The sequence below is a fragment of the Ornithodoros turicata genome, chromosome 8 (assembly GCF_037126465.1).
Source record: "Ornithodoros turicata isolate Travis chromosome 8, ASM3712646v1, whole genome shotgun sequence".
NCBI classification, from domain to species: Eukaryota; Metazoa; Arthropoda; class Arachnida; order Ixodida; family Argasidae; genus Ornithodoros; species Ornithodoros turicata.
The window spans coordinates 19,402,850-19,427,744 of NC_088208.1; the positions used below are offsets into that span (position 1 = coordinate 19,402,850).

A 24,895-nucleotide genomic window follows, 5' to 3' on the forward strand; every position below is an offset into this window, starting at 1 on the left:
CATGGCGATAGACGCCACGAACTTCTTAGAACCATCATATCGCTCATATCTTATAAGGGTTGCAATTTTGAATATGTTTTTCCTTTCCCCTCGTTGCGAGCGAATTAAATAGAATCGCCGAAAGACATGGTGGAGAATGTATAACCAATGAGGCATTCCATAGGGAGGAGCCTTTAGCAAGGTCGGTCTAACACGGTCACGAATATGCCTGAAGGAGGGCAGTGAACTACCTGGTGGTTAAAAAAAAAAAGACACAAACTCCAACGGCGCTTGTCCCTGTCAGAGTTCGAGGTAAGTCGTTACAAGTAACTCGCTACTGTAACGAAGTTATTTTTCTCTTTTTATTTCCTTTTTTTTTTTGTAACTTGCCACTTAACTCTGTACTTTTGCGCCGTGGTAACTTTCAGAGGAACTCGTTTCCTTTTCAGGTAACTTTGCCAAAGGAACTTAAGCCAAGTTCCAAGTTACTCTTAATTCGCTTTCTAGTCACGTCCACATATTTTCTTGCTTTCTCTCCGGTTCTTTCATGGCATTTTATGCCATAGCACGTGATATTCAATCAATGACAGTATTCTATTCAGGAAGTAAGAATCGCTGCTATTGAAACGAAGCTGAACCAATTGTGCCCACAGTGAGTAAGATACAAAGCGCTCGAATTGTTGGACATAAACGAAAATGATCTAAGCGTGCTGCACTCCTCCGCAGGCAACTCAACTGCTCAGGCGCGCTGCACCTGCGTAGTGCTATTTTGTGTCCGAAGGCTGTCCAGGCTGAATAAGTTCATTATTAACTTAGTTGCAATTTTCACACGGCAACTTAAGTCGTAACGAGTTCTTTTCGACGGGGAACTTCTCGATCTATGGTCTCTGCGTGCTACACAAATGCAGAGACCATAGAGATCTAAGAACAGAGATCTAAGATGACCACGCGCGGTGAGACGTTATATATATTCGGACGTCCCTGAAACCTTTCAGCCTTTTATACAATACTGCAGCCAAAAACTTGCAAAAAAGAAAAAAAAAAGAAACTCGTTTAAAAAGCCCTCGATCACGAGTGATATGCGAAATACAGTGACGGATAAAATTGCGCATACACATCAGCAAGGTGGTGGATTGTTGCCCCGTTCAGGCTTGCCGTTATGGAGTACATGCAGTGACCGCTTTGCTTTCCTTTCTGAAGAAATCGCAGACTTAATGCCAGTAAAACCAGTTGAGATGTTTCATCTTTGTAACTGCGCTTTTTTTTTTTTTTTTTTTTACAGGCAAGCTGGTGAGAAACCCATAGCAGAGGAACCCTAAGTGTGAGCGAAAAGCACAGGTGATGGTGATCGCGGTGAAAAGGCTCGTCGTTGTCGACGTCGCCATGCCATTACTGGACAGCTGTTTCGGCCTTCTTTGGCCTCATCAGCAGTACGCAGGCAGGCAACGAACTTACGGAACTTACAAACATATGCTATACGTGCAGCCAAAGAGCTTTGGCAATTTTTTTTTTTTTTCGTTGTAGACTTGACTGGCTTTGCACTGGGCTTTCAGTGGTGAGTTAGCTCCACCCTGATGGGAGGAATCACGTGTTACGTGACGTTCTGACGCCATCCGCACAAACGTTGCCTGCTTGCGTACCGCTGATGAGGCCCAAGAAGGCAGAAACAGCTGTCCAGTACCGGCGTGGTGGCGTTTGACTTACAATCATATATATATATATATATATATATACAGGGTGTGTGCAGAAAAACATGACTCGCATTCTTACATGTAACTCGTTGTCTACTTAGCCGAGGAACTTCCGGTGGCGCACGACGGCGTATTTATGCGTGCGAAAGCTACAAAAAAATCCTGGAAGCCATACTCAGTGTAAAAAAATAAACAGAGCGCGAAAACATGGGCTTCCATGCATTAGAATGGGGCGGTCATGACAGTGCATGGTAGTGCATTTCGGTCTCATGAGAGTTACGTGCAGGCACCGCTAGGGGTACTGCCGATGAGCATCCATGTGGGACATCGTTTCGATCAGGGGCGTCGGAACTATTTTTCCACTGGGGGAGCGAAAAAAAGTGCTACCATAAACATCATCATCATCATCACCACTTATTCTCCTTTGGGGCTCATGCCTGCGTTATAAAGTGTTGCTACGCAAACTGTAAACGTGCTCCAGGCAAATTGCGACATGCGCATATTTGTACAGTAGATCTAAAATAACATTGCAGAAGTATTGTAATTAAATTGCGCTTGGTGGTGGGCTAGTTGGTATGAGTTCAGTGCGTCCGGCTCTTTGTACCTCTACGCAGTGCGTAGAGTACAAAAACAAGTACGTACAGTACTTGTACAGTACAAGTACGTAGTACGACAAGTAATGTGTAAGGAACTTCGGGGGACTTGTCCCCGGGAATCGTCGTCGCGGCAAGTACGTGTGCGGGACTGGAAGCGAATATCGTCTGATCTGCAAGCCTTCTGCGAACAACTTTTCTGGGGAGGTTTCGAGCTCAGCAAGAGCCTACAGGTGCCCTCTGACTGGGTGTCACGCTGTCGTTATCACTCCAGGGCGACTCAATAAGAAAAGCCGGGTAAATGACAACAGCGAGTAATTTTGGACATCGGTACGGTGGAAAGTGAGGAGCCAGCAATCAGGTTAACAGCTAGAATATTTTACCATGACAGGTTAGCATATAATATGAAGATAACAAAGAAGCTGCGATACATATATCTTGCCAGAGGTGTGGCCTTCTCCGATGTCAATGGCGCTTGATAATCCTGTAACGCTGCTGAAGGCGACGAGTGGATGGCGCTCCCTCGGCGTTGCCGCTGCCGACACATGAACACAACACCGGTGCGACGTTTCGTCTCAGTCCATCTCACTTGTCGTACTACAGGTCTTACAGGCGAGCTACAAACAAAGCTTACAAACCGCCCCTATAACCACCATCTGTCTGCAAAAAGGCGGTTTCTTTGTATCCTTATTTCCCCCAGATGTCTGGTGTCTTGCGTGCCTTTCGCGATTCCCGTTTGCGCCTCTGTCCCCCCACCCCACCCCGTGGATTGAGTCTGGTAATGTTCGCGCCTCCTGGTACACACTTTCGGACTGATTTATTGCTCTTCGAAACTTCGACAGTGCACTTTGTACCACAAGCCTTGCCATGGTCAACTCCAGAACCCTGTGAACCTGACGCCATTGGTGTGTAGTTCTTCTCAAATGGTCTCCGCACACAGTGACAGTGATAGGCTCTGTGTTTATTGCTCTCTAAATTTATGGCCGCCGAAAGAACACATGCACAGGCCATTCCGTTAGACCGTAGTAGATTATGATGCCGGGCTGACACTGGGGGAGCCGTGCTCCCCCATTCGTAAATGAGGGGGAGCCGTTGCTCCCCCTGCTCCCCCTGTTCCGGCGCCCCTGGTTTCGATTTATGCACCGATAGCTCCCCTAGCGGTACTTGAACACAACTCTCCTACGTGCACCGTGTTGCCCTTTCACATACACCCTGTTGTCCACCATGTTGCCCTATTCTGATGCACGGAAGCCGAAGTTTTCGTTGTTCCGTTTATTTTTTAAGCTGAGTATGGCTTCCACAATTTTTCTACAGATTTCGCACGCATAAATGCGCCATCGTGCGCCACCGGAAGTTCGTTAGTTAGGTAGGCAACAAGCTATGTGCCTAAATGCGGGTCACGTTTTTCTGCACACACCCTGTATATATGTATGTATATATACACCTTCCGAGCGCCATATCACGGTTGCGATATACAGTCGTGGCATAAAGTTTTGAGACTGACATAATTCGTTTTTCTTTTCTTTTTTTCACAGCGTGCTGCTAGATATTTTTCCCAAGATGTTTCTATGGTGTATTAACTCTTCATGACAATCTAAATAGGCGCCTCCCTGCTTGTAAACAAATGCCGTCATAATGTTTGACAGCGCCACCAATTTGGTAGAGTTGAACTACGCTCCAAGCCACGGGGGCGTACAAGGTCGCGCCCGAAAGTCACGGTCTTGAGGGGATTGCCACCTTCGGTCCTACTTTTCTTTCAATAGGAGGCTGCGAACAAGTGCCCATTCGTGGAACTCAGCCCTCCCCTTCCGATTTGCTTCGGTTTCTCTGGCTACCAACGCCATGATGACGTTCCTCGGGTAGAGGTCTATTGAGTGCAAACTGCCACTAGCGAATATAATGCACTCCCTCTTGTTGAAACAAAAATCTACATCCGTTCCTCAAACCATTTAGCCACATCTGCAGTGTTTCTTTCATTCTTTTTATTTATTTGCACACTTCGATCGTTTGATTGTCTAAAGAAATCCACACTTGATGTCACAGCAAACAGTCACTTGCTTTATTCCAACTTCTTACAAAGTCACTAGTAATTTTACCCGCATTACAGAAGGAAGACACGAGGTTTTTCTCCTATCTACATAAAGTAGTATCAACCACACTGTCCCGTCGCATGAATTTGCGTATCTAGCCTAGGGAACATCACCTCCATTTCAATCCTTTTGGCCACGTTTAGCATTAGGGGTTCGCAAAATCGTTGCCCTATCAGCTGAAGACTCAAAGGCAGGCCCTGCGCAGACAACCTGCACGGTACACTGACAGCGGGCAAACCCGCCATGTTGACCGGCTGCGTGCAGAAGTCTTCAACCGACGCACGCTGTCTGTTGTCCTTTCTGTACCATTCTGACTGTTTCACGGCTTCAGTGAGCGTCACGGGTGTCAAGAGCAGATCTATCCCAGACTGAAACACTTTGTCGAAGTCTTCGCATATTAACCGTCTCACTTTCAGCGCTTTGTTAAAGAATTGATCGTAGTTCTTGCGCAAGAGAAAGTAGTTCCCAGCCAGTATCCTCCCGCGCACCACTTCGTTGAATCCTTCGTGCCTGGTGGCCGCATAAAGGGCTTCGGTCGAAGACTCGTCTTCGGCGCGATGTCCGAACTCGATCCCGTCGTACCGCGCGAAATTCGACGCGACTTCGCAAGCGTTCAGGACGGAATAACACTCGGTCGAGTACCGCGAGTGTGGGAGCGACACCGGAGACACGACGGCCCCTAAACGGTCGAGTATGTCGGCGATTTCACGCCACGTATCCAACGTTTCGGAAGACATGCCTTCGCAGTAGTACTCCGCTGGGATTCCTACGCGAACTCCAGACACGGATGGTTCTTCCGAAAGCGTCGTATCTCGCATCTCGTCTCTCGTCTGAACAGTCGTCGAGTCCAGAGGGTCGAACCCCGCCATCGCTTCGTATAAAATCGCTGCGTCGTCGACGCACTTAGCTAATATCCCTGGGACGTCCATGGAATTCGTGAGCGGTATCAGTCCGTGACGGGAGACGGTTCCGTAAGTGGGTTTCAGTCCGACCACGCCGCACCGAGAAGCCGGGTTGCGGGTTGAACCGCCGGTGTCCGATCCCAGCGCACCGTACGACGCGCCGGTCGCCACGGCAACCGCGCTGCCGCCTGAGCTTCCTCCAGGAATGTACCAGTCGTCGTCAGCCGTTGCAGATTCTGTGCATGCTTTCCAAGGGTTCTTCGTCGGACCAAATACGGAGTCCGTACCGCCAGAACCCATGCCAAATTCATCCATGTTTGTTTTGCCGACAATAACGGCGCCTTTTTGTCGGAGCTTCTCGACCACCGTTGCGGTGTACGGTGGGCAAAAATTAGCCAGCATTTTAGACGCACATGTCGTACGCACTCCTTTGATGCAGAAGTTATCCTTCACTGCGATTGGAACTCCGTCCAGAACACCTAAAGTCTCCTTCCGTTCCCATCGCTGCTGGCTTTCGACCGCTTGCGATCCCTCAGCGACGGTGACAAACGCATTGAGCGGAGAAATAGCCTCGATTTGTTTGAGGCAAGAGTCATAAACGTCGCTGGGGGACCATCTTCGTGATCTGAGGTTACTTGCGAGCTCTTTTATCGTGAGCGACAGCATTTGCGGCAACGGATCCACGTTCTTGTGCAGAAGCGGATGTTGACAAACGGCCGCGCCACCTATACAGGAAGTTAGCAGACGACGGAGAGCAACAGCGCCATCGTCACCGTCATAACTTCAAACCGAAACCAGAAACGAACAGCTGAGGCGGCATACGGGGAACAACAAGCCCGAAAGCACGCTCTCGTGGAATACTCGCACCAGTGTTATTTCTCAAGCAATGACAGTTGGTTCCTTTTCTCCAACTCACCTGATGCAATTCATCTCATTGGTCTGCTCGAATGATTTATTATTCCGTGCACAATTCAACGAGGTAATCATTAGGAAAGTTCCCAGTGTGACTCTGTGGTACGTTTGTCATTTCAAATGTAGTAGTAGTAGCAGTAGGGTAAAAAGTTCCAATTATCGCAAGTTGGAAGCTTTTTATGAAAAACAGCATGTGGCAAAGCATGCTGCAATCACTGTAGCTTTGTCAAGCTTTGTCTCTATTTTGTCACAGTGTCTCTGTTTAGGTTGCAAAAAGCTACACAAACCGTACCCTGTTGGAGACACCCCAGTCGTTTGTTTGTCGAAGAACTTTCCAATTGACAAGTTTGGATCACAAAACCAATATTTTAAAACTTACCAAGGAAGTCTAATTAATTACTCAGACACAACAACAACATGAAAAAAAAAAAAAGGGACTGGCAGCGACAACACACAATTCTTAACAACATCCCATTCGTTTTGGTTGCACAAAACAGCCTTTTCTGACATCATGGTGGATGTTACTTGGGCACCCTGCAACATAGGGCCTTGTGTTTAGGATTAAAAACACTTTTTGCCCCCCCCCCCCCAATTTGCTTAATCGTCACTTGGGGTAAAATCAGAGGAAAAAAAAAACACAAACTTGACAAAGTTCCAATTGAGCCACCAATACCAGCAATGGAGGACTCTAAGCACTGCGCATTTAGTACCGCTGTTCCACGTCCTCAGTTCATCTAAAGTGCGAGAAGCGCCCCCTTTTTTACCCTTCACCCTAAAATCCGCTTTTCCACTCGATATCCCTAAACTTGACAGCTCCCGGTCAAACAAAACCCGATTTTTTACGTCCGGACGTTTGAAGAAACGTAAAACCCGAAAACACAAGGCCCTATGTGCACGTGTGAAAGAAAAGCCGCAACTGCACTACTCAAAGGGGCTCCACAGACGATTCTTCATTATACATTTAATATTACAGCACACTACTTTCTAAGTAAAGTAGTGCACACACTTTGGCCGCCGCAATGAAATGTGCAGACACAGAGCAACAAACGCGGACGCCAGACCACCGCGCATCCGTTAGACGTCCCACCGCGACTTTTTGCGTCGCTTCGATCCCGCAGATTCCGTCAGGTCCGGCCTGGGATCCGATGGTGGATCCGGCACTCTCTGCTTCTTCAGCCAGGACGTGTCGGTTGCAGCTTGAAACTGGGATTTGTACTGAGACTGCGCAAATGGAAAAAAGTGGAACGAAGCGTTGAGTTAAATACGGGCCTTGATCTGAAAAGCCATAATGCTATAACGGCAGATTCGACTGGTTGATCTGGAGTGAGCACCGTGGGGTAGGAGGCACACACCCTCTCTAAATTTGGAGGCTGAAGTTTTCGGGAATTATTTTGTTCTAAATTTGGGGGGTTAAAATTGGGTAAGTAAACGCGTGCTCTAAATTCTTGCAAATTCGGGTGGAAAAACTTTCAGTGCGCTGAATTCGGGGATAAATCGGGCTCAGTTGCTCAAACTAACTGTACTGGTCTGGTACAAACTGTGATTAAAGCCCGAATTTTTTGGGAAATATTCTTTTCTAAATTCGGGGGGGTAAAAATCGGGTAAATAAACATGTGCTCCGAATTCATTGCAAATTCGAGTGGAAAAACTTCCAGTATGCTACGTTTGGGAAGAAATCTGGCTCAGTTACTCAAACTAACAGCACTGGTTTGGTACAAATGGTGATGCAACTTACATTTTCTGCCAAACAAGTAAGTTAATGCATTCCTACAGACATCCCCGTGAGGGGAATTTGCCGGGTAAAAATCGGGTTTCACCCTAAAGAGGCAACCTTCAATTCGGGGTGCAAATTCACGGAAGAATCGGGTTACAGTAAACCCTAAAACTTCAGGCTCTATTTATATTCGGATGTCGTCACAACAATCTAAACTCCTCGACGCGCGCAATGTACTACGCGCACCGTGCATCTCGAGGAGGAAGGGGTGAGGAGGTTGCACGGACAGTTTCCTCCGTCTTTGTTGACAACAGACAGCTCCCTCTGCTCTCGAGTTTCATTTATTCCATATCCCCCGCTATCGCAACATTTTCGCTGGAAAACGTCGGTGCTGTACAAGCGAGGGCTCACCTACACTAACACTTGGGATCGTAAGCTTCGGGTGCGTACAAAGTAAAATACCAGTTTATGCGTCCTCAAATTCGTAAAACCACGGGAGATTCACATATACAAAAATAACATTGTAGTTGATTCACTTGCATACTGCTGAATTAAAGCTCTTTACATGTGATAATCACTCTTTCACTGCTGTGTGTATGCTATTTTACTAATAATTAGAGCCTGAAGGTTTAGGGTCTAACCCGATTCTTCCCCGAACTTGCACCCCGAATTGAAGGTTGACTCTTTAGGGTGAAACCCGATTTTTACCCAGCAAATCACCCTCACTGAGATTTCTGTAGGATAGCACACTAACTTGTTTGGCAGCAGATGCAGTTACATCACCATTTTTACCAAACTAGTTCAGTTAGTTTGAGTAACTGAGCCTGATATCACCCTGAATTTAGTGTACTGGAACTTATTCCACCTGAATTTGCATGAATTTAGAGCACATGTTTATTTACCCGATTTTTACTCCCCGAATTTAGAAAAAAATATTTCCTGAAAACTTCAGGCTCTACTAATAATCTAATTTTATTACTTGTCTTGCCTTTTCTTGCCTTTAGTAATTCATTTCATTGTTCTTCTAATTGTACTGCACTAATATTTCTATAACTGTACACGCTTATGGTGCCCAGTACTGCACTAATTGACCTAACTTGTCTGTGTGCTAAACATATGGGTGTCAGGCCCAGTCCACTTGATTAAATAGCAACTTTTCGCCTGAACCCCCCAACGAATTTGGTAAAATAAATTGAATTGAATTGAATTGAAATATGTCACTGGTGAGCTTACTATACACTGAAGGTATGGAGGTATGAAACCTGCTGTGCTGGTCAAGTTGATACTGTAGCAACATCCAACCCCCCCTTCTTTTGACAGAGTGATCACAGGTTTAACTGCCAATTTTTGTTGCTTCTCTTATTTGGAGAAGCATAGCTCAGGCGTTAAACATATCACGTTTGCAGGTAACAAGAAGACATACTTGGAAGGCAGCTCGCATGGCTGATAGACGATCGGACTGTGGGCCTGGAGTGGTCTTTGCAGATGGCTGAGGAGCAGAGCAGGCGCTTCCCTTGTCCGAGGACGCGACAAACTGAGGCGCGGAAAGGACACTAGCCGCGTAGCTACCCATTCCAGCAAGTGGGCCCTGAGTACGAGACTGTGCAGATGGAAATGAAGCATGGCATGGCATGTGAGGGCGTGCAATAAGTCATATGTACTAACAACGCAAGGCTTTCGGCTACCACTGTATGTTGTGTTTGTGTAGAAGTACATGTGTGCAACAAACTTAACCCTCTACCAACCAGAAATTTGTCAATTTCACACTCATGTTAACTACATTGTGCCTTAACTGCAAATGCACATCGCTGTAATATTTCTACATAATGATAACAGTGATTGTTCTGAACAGTCAACCCACTAGCTGGAAGATCCAGTATGAAAAGCGTTCCAAGTTCTCGAATAAAAAATAAATGAATTTATAAAAACATACACCTGTGAAATTTTTAGTTATTCGGATTTAGCCAAACAATCTGATCTGGGGAGCTCAACTGACTGGGAGCTCCGCAAAGAAGGTCATGCTCCAACAATTATTTGTCAGGGTTCGTTTCTGCTTGTGTCTACGGAAAAAATGAGTCGAAGACTACTAGTCCACGTTTATGTGGATATCAGAAATTCCAAAAAACACTTGCCAATAAGCTGTGTGCGCAATAACACTAATAATTCTCAGTGTGAACGGTGTAACGGATGAGTACTGTTCCTTTTATGTTGTTGTCAAAGTAACAGCACCTTCATTCTGCGAGGATACATTTTTGCACTTTAGTGTCCATTAAAATACATTAATGACTTCCACTTGCCAGTGCATTCGCTGGCACTATCAAAATCAACTCGGATCATCACAGCTTACAAGAATGTAAACCCAAACCTTCTGAATTTGCCAAAAATCCCAAAGTATGAACCCTATGTATATGAGGTAATGGACACACATCATTACGGACCTGCTCTGCCGTGTGGCCTTAAATAATTACCTGCGGTGGAGGAGCTCCAAGACCTGGCCGTTCACGTATCCTAAAGCCGAGACCATGACCGCCAATGTTGAGTTTCTTGCCCTTCTCTTGTTTGAAACGGGACTTTCTGAACCAGGAGCTCTGCGCAAACACGAGACGTAATGGATGCTCTAGTTGTCCTCATCTGGCAGCGCAAAACTAATTGACAATAGAGAAAAATTGATGGAACAGCCCCATTTATTGAACAGTAAAAGTGGGGGCACACTTGTGACACACTATACTTACACAATTGTGGACAAAATAAACTGCCATGCCACAGCATTCAGTACAGCTGGACTCTTGCATACCCAGGTTTTACGTTTTCCAGAAATCGGGGGTTAAAAATCAGGCTTTATTTCAGGAGCTGTAAAATCAGCTAACATTGGGGTATATATCGGGTGGAAAATAAATTGTGCCTGTAGTCCAGCGTAGTGTCTGTAGTCCAGTTGGATCTCTTTATAGTGAAGTTGGTTGGACCACTAAAGCACTTCATAACATCAGTATCTTCACTACATCAGTATTTCATGGATGGGGCTTCAACACACTGAGACTGCAGGTTTATTTTACCAACACAGTAGACGAATGTTTTTTCGGATTCCGATTATTTGGACTCCCACAGGGAACCATGCCCTTCACCACAGCGTTAATACATTTTTACTACCGTTTTTACGGTCACATCGAAGTCCGAAAGCATGATTTTCCAGACTAAAACGCTTGCTGACTATTTTTCGCTGACGGCTTTCGAGACTGCCATCTTGGACTGTGCGCATGGATTGGATTGGTAATCGGCATCCTAGGCGAAACTGCCCAAAACTTTCTAACCATACCACCAGGTGGAGTCACGGTGTCCGCGACCGGGCACCACTGTTTTCGACGCCAGCACTATCGGTACTCTATGGAGTCGGGACACTTGTCGAGTTACTATTTAGGCGCACTGTCGCTGTTCACCAGCTTTCGACGCGCTGTCGGTACGATAAAGAGTGACGCACACGCAAATGCACGCAGGTACCATTATACACACACATGCAGCATGGCACAATTGCAGCTTTCTTTACTGCAGTTGAGGTGAGATCAAGTTTAACATAGCAACCGTCCGATTTTTCCGACTGCTGTATTATTCGGGCTGTTTTCCAGTCACCGCCAAGCAGTGATGGCCAGTAGTTAACTACATGTAGTTAAACTACCTGATTGTAGTTAAAAAGTAGTTATCAACTACTTGCAGAGATGTAGTGTGCAACTACTACTTAAACTACTATTTCGAGTAGTTAACTACAGTAGTTAGGTTAGTGCAGGCACCAACTAGTTCCGATTTTGCCCAAAGACACTATAGAATGGGATTGGCGTTGAAGGACAACGTTAGGTAGTTAGAGATGTAGTTAAAATACATTGCAGTAGTTAAAGAAGTAGTTATAACTACCTCCCCTGAAAAGTAGTTAAACTACTCCATCATAAAGTAGTCAGTAGTTATAATTAAACTACTGTAGAAGTAGTTCGTGGCCATCACTGCTGCCAAGTTCGGAAAATCGGCTGGCTACCGTATATCCATATCTCCACAATATGCAGGTCCACCATAAAGAGTTCTGCCGTACCTCCTTATTCTTTGCGCTTGTTCGAGTGGATCACACATACTACCATCGGTTTACCATCGGTTACCATCGGGGCTTCATCGTACGAACAAATTGTCCTTACTTGCATAGCGAGGTCCATGAGTGCAGAAGGTACGCCCTGATTGGCTCCTTCCAGGTTTCGGACAAGATGGCCCGCGAACTCTTTCTCCTTCTCTGTGATAAGAGTGTACGCCAGACCCTTCTCACCTGGATAATCGGCAGATATGGATCAAGTGTAAATACGGGTATAAGTACGCGTGAAAATAGGGTTTTAATTCCCGTACCTGCTCGTCCAGTTCGACCAATGCGATGGGTGTGAGTGTCGATGTCACGAGCAATGTCGTAATTGACGACGGTCTTTACATGGGGTATGTCAAGACCTCGTGCTGTTGTAAAAAAAATAATTGAACACGCACGTATAAGGAAGTTACACCATGGTACAACTTCAAATTATAGTTAGAGTCTGAAGTTTTTGGGAAATATTTTTTACCAAATTCGGGGGTGGGGGGGGGGTAAAAATAGTGTACAGTCGCCGTCCGACTTTTCGGACTCGGCGGGGATCGCGCAAGAGTCCGAATAATCGAGCAGTCCGAAAAAACGAACTTCGCTTCAAAATAAATTTTACTGAGCCCTACTAGGCTGGAAAAATTTGTCGATGCGATCCTAACGCGCTTCGAGCTCTGCCTGATAACATCAGCTTCTATTTCCCGAAGCGACATTTCGTCGCTGTAAGTACACTGACAGAGACACCGCCGTCATCAAGTCCGCAAGTCGGCTTCACCTAACGCACGCGTGCTTTAGGTGAAGCTCGCTTTACAGCGCTGTCGCGCGACTCACAGGCGGACAGCACGCGCTGGGCCGTTGGCCAAAAACGAAGACGCAAAAGCGCTACGACAGACCTCTTCTACTCAGAGGAATGGAAAATCAACAATCATCACTGCCTATTTTTTTGCCTCAATATTTCAGTTGGTTGATTTCTTTTGATACGAATTTCAGATGATACCAATGTTTTCCGTCACCCCATGAGAGAAATTCGCGGGTTGGGCAAACAGAGTCCGAAATATCGAGCGACGGAGCTGCACGGCGTCCGAAATTTTGGACGTTCGTTCTTATACATCACCTCTATGGGACCCGCGGTCATTCCGCAAACGAGTCCGAATAATCGAGCATGTCCGAAAAATCGGGGTCCGAAAAATCGGTCGACGACTGTGAATACACGTGCTCCAAATCCGTGCGAATTTGTGTTAAAAAACTTCCAGTATGCTAAATTCGAGCTCAGTTGCTCAAGCTAACTGTACTGGTTTGGTAAAAACGAAGATGTAACTGCATCTGCTGCGAAACAAGTTAGAGTGCATTCCTACAGACATCTCAGTGAGGGTAATTTGCTGGGTAAAAATCGGATTTCACCCTAAAGAGACAACCTTCAATTTGGGGTGCAAATTTGGGGAAGAATTGGGTTAACCCCTAAAACTTCAGGCTCTAATTATAGCGTTGTGTTTCTGCCACAAAGTAAATTGTATAAATGAAAGCACAAGTCTTGATTTTAAAGGGTTTGTGCACGAGCTTGCTCCACAAACCAAGGTATGTACCTAAATATGTCATCTTCCATAAGAAATGTAAAGCTTACCTGCAACATCAGTTGCAACTAAAATGGGAAACTCTTTTCTCTTGAAGGACGCGATAACTTTGGTACGATCGTTCTGGTCCATGTCACCGTGCAACAGTCCCACTGAAAAACACGTTGGGGCATGTACGCTTGAACTACGTCACATTTCGTTAGTCTGTAACATTTTTGCTGTTTCTGCTTGCTAAAAATAGTGGTGCAAAAATATAGCGCCACTCTTAAACAGAAATTCTAGCAGAAATATTCTGGAAATTGAGCCTGGCTTCTACAGTGAGGCCGTGGATTAACCAGAGATGAGCAATACATTTCAAGTGTTGGACCGGAACACAGAATGCAAAACTGTCAAATTATTGGCACATGCTCACAGGTGTTGGCATGCGTTGTATTTTGGCTGTCCATAAAATAAAATTCATAGGGGATCCAACACTGTTTCTCTTCTTACAAGGGTTGCATGAAAGAAGGAAGGTTACATTTTGAGGAAAAATCTTGCCTATTCATAACCCTGAGGAAAAGTGCAAAAAGTTTCGTTCTGACTGATGAGCATAGTAATTTTCCTTCAAATACAAATTAGTAGAGTAATGCTATACAGCTAAATAAAAACATAAAAATTAATAGGGGGAGCTTGTACTGCGCCTTCAGAGTAATCGTCATTCTAGATCTCTGTATATTAATCTGTCCTGTGTGTTACAAATACATAGCAGGGCAACAGAAATTTTCAGAATTTACGTTGTCATAAAATATTGTGCAAACACTAAAATTTGTGGAGTTGCCCTGCCTTCAGAGAGAAAGCCTCAAGTCTATGGCTCTGTATCATTTCATCTGCATCATTCTAAGAGTTTAGTTGTTTACTTTGGTGACTGTTCTGACATGAAATGGACATCTCGAAGAAGAAGTCTGTTGTCACCCGACTGCTGCGAATTGGAAACGTAAAAGTAATATTTGTAAGTACGATCTACAACCAATAAAGTAATTTCTTGTGCCCTCGTTGTGAACTGACTTGAAGGAATAGAGAGCATTCGACACTTACCTCTGTGATCTTTAGTCTTGAGATTTGTCGCTAGCTCCTCTGCGTTGGCCTTTTTGGTGACAAATATCAGCACACTTCCCACTGCAATTTGTTTTTTTGTTTTTTTTTTCAAAATTAGCTATGCTCTAAGCAAGCATAGCAAGTTGAGCACAAGCAGATGTGTAGATTATACTTTGGGTCTTGTGTTCTAGGATTAAACCTGGTAAAACCAGTTTTTGCTCCCCCCCCCCCCCCCCGACTTGCACCGTTCTCACCCAGGGTAAAACCGGAAAAGCTCGAATAAACAAACTCGCCAAAGTGCAAAATCAGCCACAAATCAAAATCAGCAAAATCGACCAATTTTTTGGACTTCAAGGAGCCACAAAATCGGCCCAAATTTTTAGACAATGCTTAAATCTGCAATGTTTCAAAAAAAGCTTTGTTTGAGCTCTCACACTGCCTTGAAATAACTTTCAACACGAGTTTGCTTTGCCCGACAGACACGGGATAATGCATAGCGTCAAACTTCTGCGATACACTTCCATTAGCTTAGTAACGGCCGCAAGGACCTTCCGGTGGCAGATCGAGAACCTGACCAACGGGGTCGTTAATAGAAAGACAGCATTGGGCATTGTCGTCCATGTCTATCTTCACTTGACAATGTACGTAGTTCCATCAGCAATACTTCAGTTTTGGAATGCGTCTAAAATGGAGCGGTAACACACGCACAACTAAGCTCCGCCTTCTACGCATGCAGTGGGTCGGCGCGCTTCCCCTCGTGGCACAGTCCGAAGTATTGAGTCCCGAAACACACTGTAGCGCGTCTGTTTTGAGCTCTTGGGAGACGAAAAGTCAGAAAAAATAAGCATGCCCGGAGTGAAATGAGTACGAAAAACTGGGCAGTCCGTCCAAAACATGGTCCAAAATATTGGAAGCGGAGATGCATTGGCTCTCTGGGGCGTTTGACGGTGCCAAGAGTTTTTTTTTCCGAAAAATTGGAAAGTCAAAGTTAATTTAGACCGAAATATCGTTTGGCGACTGTATCACCCGATCTTACCGTGTTTTACAGCCCTTGAAATAAAACCAGATTGTTGTCCTTCGATTTCCAAAACACATGAAACCCAAAAACAGGGGCTTAATTGTACTTAGGGTCCTGTGTTTTCGGGCTCTATGGTTTTTGAAAAACTGGGAGGAGGTGGGGAGTAAAAATCTGGTGTTCTTTCAGGGGCTGTAAAACAGGGTAAAAATCATGCAATACCAAGCAGAAATGCAAATTTTTGAGTGAAAAAAACAAAAAAAGAGGGGTGCTTTGCTCATTTTGCACTAACATGAGATGCAAAACATAGTGTCCACAAGTGCTGTATATTGGTGGCTGAATTTGTATTTTACCAAGTTAGTTATTGGGGGGGGGGGTTCTTTAGGTTTTAACCCAAGCGACAATGATAGAAATAGAGTGGAGGAGGAGGGTACAAACAGATTTTATCGGGTTTGACCCTAAAAACGGGGCCCTCATTACACTTTATGAAAAATCGTTTCAAGCTAACCGACACACGAGTAAAAGTGCGTAGAGCAGCCGTACCTGAAGTGAGCTCAACCAGCTTGCTGGTGAGCCAGGTCCACTTTGCAGATCCTGGTGGCATAACCAACACCAGCTGCATAACATCCTCGTTTGCCTCTCCGATATCCCCCTGGACTACCCGGATGGGGTCTGTTAGAGCATGACGCGCGAGGCGCTCCACTTTCTTTTTGAACGTTGCGCTGAACATGAGCGCTGTGAAAAGATGCAATGCACGCATGACGCATTACTTCCAACATCATTTGGGGATGCATCTTAAGGCGCAACACACACGGACAAGAGGGAGAGACACACTCGCAACCCAGTTTAATAGCAAAAGGCACATAGACAGGAACAAAAAGAAAAAGAAGACCATCCTGAGAAACAACCTCCCACCCTGTACCAGCAACATCGAACAGGTTCACACTACACAGCGATAAGCGGCTGCCACCCGCTATCATCGAGATACTTTAATATCTCCCGCATTGACAACGTCACGGAAGGCTGGCTCACACAACTTTCACCCGACTTACTTATCATGTATGCCTCAACAATCTCTCGCGTCAGCACATTGCGCGACGGTGCCAAGATACCAGTCCTCCGCAAGACGCGAGAGAGAGCATGAACAGTCACTGTCCACTTTGTTGCCGCAACTTTTATTTTGGTGTAATTCTTTCGATACAGATTTCGGATGGTACTGATTTTTTCCACTACGCCGTGAGATTCTTATCATCGAGATTCTACAGTACTTGTAGCGGTTGTTTCTTCTGAACATGGCGTTCTCTGTGTACGTTAGACCTAAAAGACTTTCAGGATATATCACTGTTTGCATAATAACTGTTTCTAACAAACAGTCGAGACTTTAAAAAAAATATAAAACGAGAGAAACACACTCACTTTGCCTGTCTGGTCTCACATGATCACAGATTGACCGTACCTGGGGTTCTGCGGAGTAATTTGGCAATGAGTGCGATTTTACTTTCCGTACGTATCTTTAAAAATAAATAGTGGCGCTCACCAAATCCCATATCAAACATCCGGTCTGCCTCGTCAAGAACGAGCATCGTGACTCGTTCCAAGTTGGTGGCTTTCATCTTGATCATATCGATCATGCGACCCTGCAAAGGGATTTGCAGCGAAACACAGGAAGGTATCAGAGAGCATTCTTTCAATGACACACATAAAGAAAGGTGTTTCCAGCGCAGCACGGCTTTGTAATAGCATCCATGATTTCCATGCACTCCACCCCGGCAGTTGGTGCAAACCATAACCATATCTGGTAGGGGTGTGCGAATATTCGAGATAACCGGTATTCGTACCGAATAACGGTACCGCGCCATTCGTATTCGACCCGAACGACATTTCATCGAATACTCGAATATATTCGAAATTCCGCAAGCTGGCTTCAACTCATGCCTCTGAGCGTTTGGCGAAGCCTACTTTACAATTCTGCGCCTCCAATATATCCTGCAAGGTGGCTTCACCTCATGCTTCTCTGTGTTAGGGGGAAGCTTACTTTACAGTTTTGCGCATGCAGATTTGACAATATCCTGCAAGTTGGCTTCGCCTCGTGTCTCCGAGCATCAGGCGAAGCCTAATTTACACTTCTGCCAGTGCGCCGCGGGGTTGCAGGCATGGTTTAAAAGTGCGATTTGAGGGATCACTGAAAATTGCCGCTTTTGAGAAATATTTTAGCAGATGTTGGCAGGGATGTTTAAGTTAGTTTAATTACTTTGAGCTTTGGCTGGACCAGCTATGACGCCATAGAAAGAGGGATTTAATCACACAGCCAGCTACTTTATGTCTGGTATTACAATTTTCAGGACAATTCTGGCACAAACGTATTCATCAGTGAAATATGTGTATATAGTTCGCAGTCAGCCTCACAAACTACAACTGAGCACCAGGTTTCAACGCAAGCTTTTGCTTACTATTCAGCAATAAGCACACATTTTTGTGTGGTATTCGACATTATTCGATTCGCTACTATTCGAAGATTTTACTATTCGATTCGTATTCGATTCGAACCCAAAAATCACTATTCGCACAGCCCTAATACATGGTTTTTGTCAAAGGCAACTTACTGGAGTAGCAACTACAATTTCAGCTCCTTCTTCGAGCGCTTTTGATTGCTCCCACTTGCTGCCACCTCCAAAACAGCATACTGCTGTTATGTTGTACACCTTCCCGAAGCGCTTGGCCTCCAGGTATATCTGGAAACATCACAAAGATGAGCCACCTTCCTGCCATCTACAATGCTATGCATTTCAGTTGGTAGCAATGATTTCACCTGTTGCGCCAGCTCTCTTGTGGGGGCCAAGATCAACCCTATAGGTCCTTCGCCTGGCAGAAGTTCTCGCTGTGGAGACAAAGTTTAAGTTTAGAAGGAATGCCCCACAGAATGCGAGCACCCTTAAAAATTAAAAAAAATAAAAGTATGCCCTGCAGGGACAACAACCATCGTATCAAATGCCAATACAGTCCCCGACTGACAATCCGGACTCCAAATGTTCGGACTTTACAATTTTTCGGACAAAACTGTTGGCACCGTGAGATGCCCCATAGAACCAATGTATTTCTGCACCCAATAATTCGAACCGTCTCTCGGAAGACGTGCTCGATTATTTGTAGACATCTTGCTCCAAACGTGCATAATTTTTAGGCCAGTCTCCTCTCAAGAAGAGCGACAATATGGAGAGGCCCCGATTGGTCTCCTCAAACGATCTCCAGCGATGATTGGACAAATGGTTTGGGGAGGCCAGTGAAAGCCCGCTCCGCATTGTTCGCGCTCCTTGAGAAGGAGAGTTTCCAGTGAGTTTCGTTCTATATGAGTAGCCTTTTCAAAATGTAAGACTTCTTACTTGATCCATAATGTGAACAAGCATGGGCCAGATGAATGCTGCAGTCTTGCCAGAACCAGTCTTTGCAATGCCTATCATGTCTCGTCCACTCAGTGCTATTGGTACACCCTAGGAAATTGCAGCAATTGACACTATTGCTCCAGTCACACACACACATAAAGGAGACCCTTTGGTCCTATGGACCAAAGTACTTACTCCCATGCAAAATGCATAGAGCCTGAAGCTTTCAGGAATTTTTTTTCTAAATTCGGTGAGTAAAAATTGGCTAAATAAACATGAACTCTAAATTTCTGCAAATTTGGATGAAAAGACACTAAATTCTAACTAAGACACTAACTGCTTTGGTACAAATAGTGATGTGACGGCGTTTGCTGCCAAACAAGTTAGTCTGCATTCCTACAGACATCCCAGTGAGGGCAATTTGCTGGGCAAAAATCGGGTTTCACCCTAAAGAGACAACCCAAAATTCGGGGCACAAATTCGGGGAAGAATCGGGTTAAACCCGAAAACTTCAGGCTCTAAAAATGCATTCTCTGGCTTTGCCACGTCATTGCTATGTAAGCTGCCTTCTTGGCAAATTTTTGCCAGTGCCTCCCACCACCACCAATGTGAATAAAACAACTATTATTATTACGTGCTCTTTATTCGCGTATATCACTCACCTGTGCTTGTATGGGTGACGGCTGTACGTATTCAGACTTTCGTATCGCTTTCATGAGCTGCTCGTCAAAGCCAAAATGAGCGAAGCTGGTGATGGGCTTTGGGGCACACGCACCCGTGACCTTCACGCCAAGCTTTTGCCGAAGGTCCTCAACCTCAGCTGCTGTCAGCCGTGCGATGTCCTCTGGCTCGTCAAAGAAGTTCTTAGAGAACTCTTTGTACTCGATTTGAGAGTGGTCAATCGGTGGCAAAGGGTCAATGTACTAAACAGAGGGGAGGAAAAAAGCAAAATCAATCAGAACAGATAATATGATTAGTTTTGTCATGCGCATGAACAATAGATGTAGGAGTAGGCAATCCCCCTTCTTATACTGTCAATTATTAATGCGTTCCAGACGCATTTAAGATGGACAGAGGTTAAGAACAGTCTCTTATGTACTGTAAAATGTGCAGGTGCACAAAAACGCTGGAGCACAAAGTATCAGAAAGGTACAGAGGGTGTCTCACCTAATATACACACACACAAAAAAAAGATCGAATTAAAAAAATGTCTTTGTCTGAACAGCATGGGGTCAACGCCATTTATCTCGGGGGGGGGGGAGAGAGATTCTGCCATGACACAAGAAATTTGAAAACCGTCACTTCGAGATGCGCAAATTGCGGCGTTCTTCGTCAAATTGCAGCAAGAATATGAACACGATATCCAGCACGAGGTCAATTACGCTAAGAAGCGTATGATGGGACTCCAAAGTTATACTACACACCACTGTGCAATCCCACCTTTGTTGTGCATAGAAATGAGGAGAATGCAAAAGTGAACAAACACTTTACAAGCTGAAGGGATTTGTTTTTTATGCAACCCGTTTCTCGTACTGTGCCCTGCGGAGTTGCAACATGCACCTTTCCGACGTCGGCGAATGAATTGCGCACCAGTATTGCAGCAGGAATTACATTACATTACATTACATTACACTACTTACATTACATTACATTACATTACACTACATCACATTACATTACTTACATTTGGTGTACACACCAAATGTAACCCAGAGTTCCTGCAGTTCATTATATCGCAGAAAACCTCACCGTAAACTGTGGACAGTCACTAGCTCCGGTACATTAATTTAGACAACATATTTGCCAAAGTGGTAATGGTAAAGTGGTGTACGGAAACGAATGCACAATCAATGGAAACATTAATAATGAAGGAATGCCATCTTTAACTCAGGCATCACAATAGCTTGAACTGGAGTTTGACAAGAAAGAGAAAAGCTATTATGCGCACTTACTTTGGACTTGAGGGGAGCAATTGGATTACCATCTTCGTCGTACTCGATCTCAACATCACTGGTGTCGTCAGCAGCGGCGGCATTTGGGTTTTCTTCAACGTACCTGTAGTACGACTCTTCATCGTCCTCATTCTCAATGTCGTCACGTACACCCCTGTAAAGGTCACGAGTACGTCACACACAGGGTTGCCAACTGTCCAGATTTCACACGGACAGTCTGGAAAGTGTAGCTCTGTGTCCGTTGCCAGAGTGAAGGTGTGATCTGCGGTGACTGATGACCGTCTTGGAAATGATAAAATGTAATGAGCAAGAGAGAGCGAGTGCGGCGGACAAAAAAAATGTCAGTTGGGGACGTGACTTCACAGGGCAGCCGAACCGCTGGCAAAAAAAAAAAAAAACGTGGCTGAAAGAATTTGCACAAGTTTGAGCATCCTAAGAAAACATGCACCAGCATTTCGTTAACTTTGGTAACCGTCCAGACAGTCAATTAAAGAGGAAAAAAAAAAGACATTATTTTGAAACAGTTTATCCGTTAACAGAGTTGTGAAACAATTCTCCCACGTTGGAATGACTCGTGTTGATGGTGCAGGAATTTGTCTTTCATATATAGGCAGCAAAGTCCCATTCCAATGTGACCTTGCTTTTGGAAGATATTCCACGTAGAAAATATGGCGCTGCGACGGGATGCACCTTCACTCTTTCTCCCCCAGGCCCAATAATATACATACATACATATTATCATAGGAAACGACGAGCATGCCTCTTCATGCGAAGGAGTGAGGCATACCCGTTCCCATGGTAACCATCTGGTCCTCCGCGGGAAAATTCCCTGTTCCGTATCACGCCCTGTCTATTGAGCTTTGGGAAGTGCAGTGTGCTCCAAAAACAAGCATGCTTTGAACATACATTAGAACCTCGATAATTCGAACTCACTATTAATTTCAAATCCCACTTAATTCGAAGGTTTTCCGTGGTCCCGTGTTCACACGCTCAAACTTGACCTCATAATTCGAAGCACCGTGTCCCGCTTAATTCGAAGGTTTCCAGCGGAAATATCCACCATTCATCAGCTTCGGGTGACATGTGTCTGCCCCCCTTCCCTCTCCTGGTAACAGCCAGCTGACAGCTGCTAAGCGGCCAATCACAAGCCGTAACCTCCTTCCACGCATTTTCCTCCTCGCTCTCTGTGTCCCCGTCATCTTCGGCGCAGTTTTGGTCGCACCATTTCCGTTGTCAGCATTCGCAAGTCTCAGTGGGTGCCATGGACTCTGAGGAGCTCGTCGGCGCTTTCGAAGATTACGCGAGAACTGACGAAGGGGAACAGACATGCGCATCGTCCGTGGAAGATGACACCATCCTGACGGCTGCCGATCCGAGCAGCGCCTCTCGGCGTGCCGTCGCTTTCCGAGGTGTTTGGAGCTATCAGTGTCGTGCGGAACATTATAGAAGCCAGTGGTGCAAGCAGCGCTATGATGGACTCAGTGGCCTCTTTGGAACTAGCGGTGACGGCCGACAGTAATTACTGCAAGCGACAAACAAACATAAGCAATTTTTGTGTGTAATAAACGGCATTCTGTTCAGTCGCGTGTTGAATTTGCTTAATTCAAAATTTTTTCGCGCCCCGGGCGGCTTCAAATTAATGAGGTTCTACTGTAGTAGAAGAATGCAAGCTAGCTGGTGTATCTTACTTGTAGAAGACATGACCCTGAGTTTGGGGCAAAGACGCAGACGACACATGAGGTGGACAGTCCCGTCCTGTCAACTTCGTCTGTCGTCTGCGACTTTACCCCAAACTCAGGATCATGCCTTCTACAAGCATGCTTTGTGTTTTGAATATGTGGGCCACAACATCACAAAGAGTGTGCTAAACTCATGTGGCCAGACATGGTTTCCCCAACCTTTTTTAATAACTTTGCCGCACAATTCTCGTTGATAACGTGCTACTTACTTTGTGTCCTTCTCTTTTGTTATATCTTTCTCTCTGCCCCCTCGAATTGGCTTTGCACTGTCACTTTTGAGCTTTTTCTGAAAAATTACGGCGAAAAAATTCCAGAGACACAAAACGACAAGTCATCGGCCTTTCCTGTCCCACCTCAATGCCCGCCATAAAGGCATCCAGAGGATCTTCCTCGCTGTCCGAAGAGTGCTGATTTCTGTTGCCGCAGCTTTCGTTCCAGGAGGGGCTTCCAGGGGCTGGCTGGTAGGCCAGTTGCCCCTTTTTGTCATCCTCGTCGTCTTGGTCGAAGTACCTGTGGAAATGTCATATGGCAATGACGAAATGTTGCCCGCTGTAATGAAGCATACGCTTTCCAATTTCCATCAGAAACAAAATTACCCAAGCAGCACAACGGCTTAGTTTGAAAAAATGGTCATGACTGAAGCGCTTTCTGTGCTCCTTTGAAAGCGGAGTGCATGCCATGGGCCTTATGATCCAATTTATAAAGAATCAGGTCCGTCTGACGGACCTCTGCACAATTCCTTTAAAAAAAATTTAAATGACGGTGCTGTGAAGAGCAATTACAACGCTGCTCCCCAGATGTGAAACACTGCAGCCCCTCTTACTTCAAAAGAGATCACTGCGATACCATCCGCTTCAGTGTTGTGCGTTCCGTCGCCATCTGGGGAGCAGTTTCTCAACTTCCCTTCACAACACCACCATTTGCGTTGTTTCGACTACCGAGTTCGTAGCATTCGCGTTACGGCTCTGCACTGCGAAGCTCAATCACTTTGAGAATTACCAGGATCCGAACTTTATATATAGAAAACAAAGTTCTCCACCTGCACTGAGCTACTGCTATGCACAGCATGCCGGCGAGGGAACACTTTTATGGGTCGCTGCGCTGTACACACGAAATTCAACCACTGTCACTTACTCCTCTTCAGTCTTTGGCCGCTTTCGAAGGTTTCCGTAGTTAATGTCCATAGCATTTTGCGTGATGGTCGTCAGTCCTGTATAGCCACGTCTATTAATCACAGGTAACGATGGCGAAGGGGTGCTTTCTGGCGGCAAAGCACTTTGGCCGAGCTGAGGGTCAGATTTCTTGGCTGCGACGTTGAAGCCTTCAAAGCCGAAGCCTCTCGGCCGTCCTCCGCCTCCCTTATGATACATTTTTCCGTCGCAAAAGCTCCCGTACAGCCGTTTACCTACACCACTGTTCTCGACCTTTGGGAACTATCGTAGTGAAACAGACATATCACGGTGTTCATGCGACACTGCTGCACTTGATTGTAATAGAACTATAAAAGGTGGCCTGTACGGTAGTACTTGTGCCAAGGAAGACTGTTATCAAGCACAAGGTGTAACATAAAATCATATATTCGTAGGGGCAAACAAATACACTAACATTGCGACGCGCTTGCCTCACAGCAATACAACACGATAGTTACGATGACGATAGGTTGCCTCAACCGTGGCTGTCTCTTCGCGTTCGAGTTTTAATAACCTTTGAACATACAGACTTCAAAGTTCACTTGGGAAAATCTAAATTGCAGACAGGAAATGCGCTTGTGTTTGACAAGAAAAAATAAATAAATAAACAACAACAACAACAAAAAAAGAAACGCAGCAGCAAACTGGGGGGATTACGATGATCCCTGAACGGAACGCGACCTCCGGTTCCACTTTTCTTTCAATACAAGTGCCCATTCGTGGAACTCAGCCCTCTCCTTCCGATTTGTTTCAGTTTCAATCTGTCCACCAACGTCATGATGACGTTTCTCGGGTAGGGGTCTATTCGGGTGGTCATTTCGTGGCCACTTTTTTTTTTTTCAAATCCCGTCTGTTCTCGCCGGTCTTGCCAGCGCATGTTCGCGTGGCTCTTTCCGAGCACCAAGAACTTATTACGTGCATTGAAGACAAATATCTTTCTAGAACATTTTAATATCAATATTAATCGCATCCAGTTTTCCATCATCGTGTTATA

The 24,895-nt window shown here is 45.3% G+C and overlaps 2 protein-coding genes across 2 annotated transcripts; both read right to left on the bottom strand.

Annotated features, from left to right (window-relative positions):
* Positions 1 to 4,298: 4,298 nt before the first annotated feature.
* Positions 4,299 to 7,010, bottom strand: LOC135366611 (glutamyl-tRNA(Gln) amidotransferase subunit A, mitochondrial-like). Its single transcript, XM_064599392.1, has one exon. The coding sequence runs from the start codon at positions 5,919 to 5,921 to the stop codon at positions 4,413 to 4,415; it is 1,509 nt and encodes a 502-aa protein (XP_064455462.1). The 5' UTR covers positions 5,922 to 7,010; the 3' UTR covers positions 4,299 to 4,412.
* Positions 7,011 to 7,113: 103 nt separating this feature from the next.
* LOC135366610 (ATP-dependent RNA helicase DDX42-like) lies at positions 7,114 to 24,360 on the bottom strand. Its single transcript, XM_064599391.1, has 18 exons — positions 23,846 to 24,360; positions 23,065 to 23,221; positions 22,921 to 22,997; positions 20,973 to 21,126; positions 19,683 to 19,943; positions 19,021 to 19,128; positions 18,450 to 18,518; positions 18,244 to 18,372; positions 17,178 to 17,277; positions 17,057 to 17,104; positions 16,184 to 16,375; positions 14,626 to 14,706; positions 13,602 to 13,703; positions 12,259 to 12,360; positions 12,057 to 12,181; positions 10,350 to 10,469; positions 9,305 to 9,481; positions 7,114 to 7,388 (listed from the first exon to the last, which is right to left on the bottom strand). Exons 1-18 carry the CDS (start codon positions 24,079 to 24,081, stop codon positions 7,242 to 7,244), a joined length of 2,385 nt encoding a protein of 794 aa, XP_064455461.1. The 5' UTR covers positions 24,082 to 24,360; the 3' UTR covers positions 7,114 to 7,241.
* Between the last annotated feature and the right edge of the window lie 535 nt (positions 24,361 to 24,895).

Excerpts from the sequence above, each read along its gene's own strand:
- LOC135366611 (XM_064599392.1), bottom strand. The coding sequence starts at position 5,921 with ATGCTGTCGCTCACGATAAAAGAGCTCGCAAGTAACCTCAGATCACGA.
- LOC135366610 (XM_064599391.1), bottom strand. The coding sequence starts at position 24,081 with ATGTATCATAAGGGAGGCGGAGGACGGCCGAGAGGCTTCGGCTTTGAA. Across the intron at positions 19,944-20,972 it reads TTGCTCCCCTCAAGTCCAAA|TACATTGACCCTTTGCCACC; the intron begins GTAAGTGCGCAT and ends CCCTCTGTTTAG. Across the intron at positions 12,182-12,258 it reads TGGTCGAACTGGACGAGCAG|GTGAGAAGGGTCTGGCGTAC; the intron begins GTACGGGAATTA and ends CCGATTATCCAG.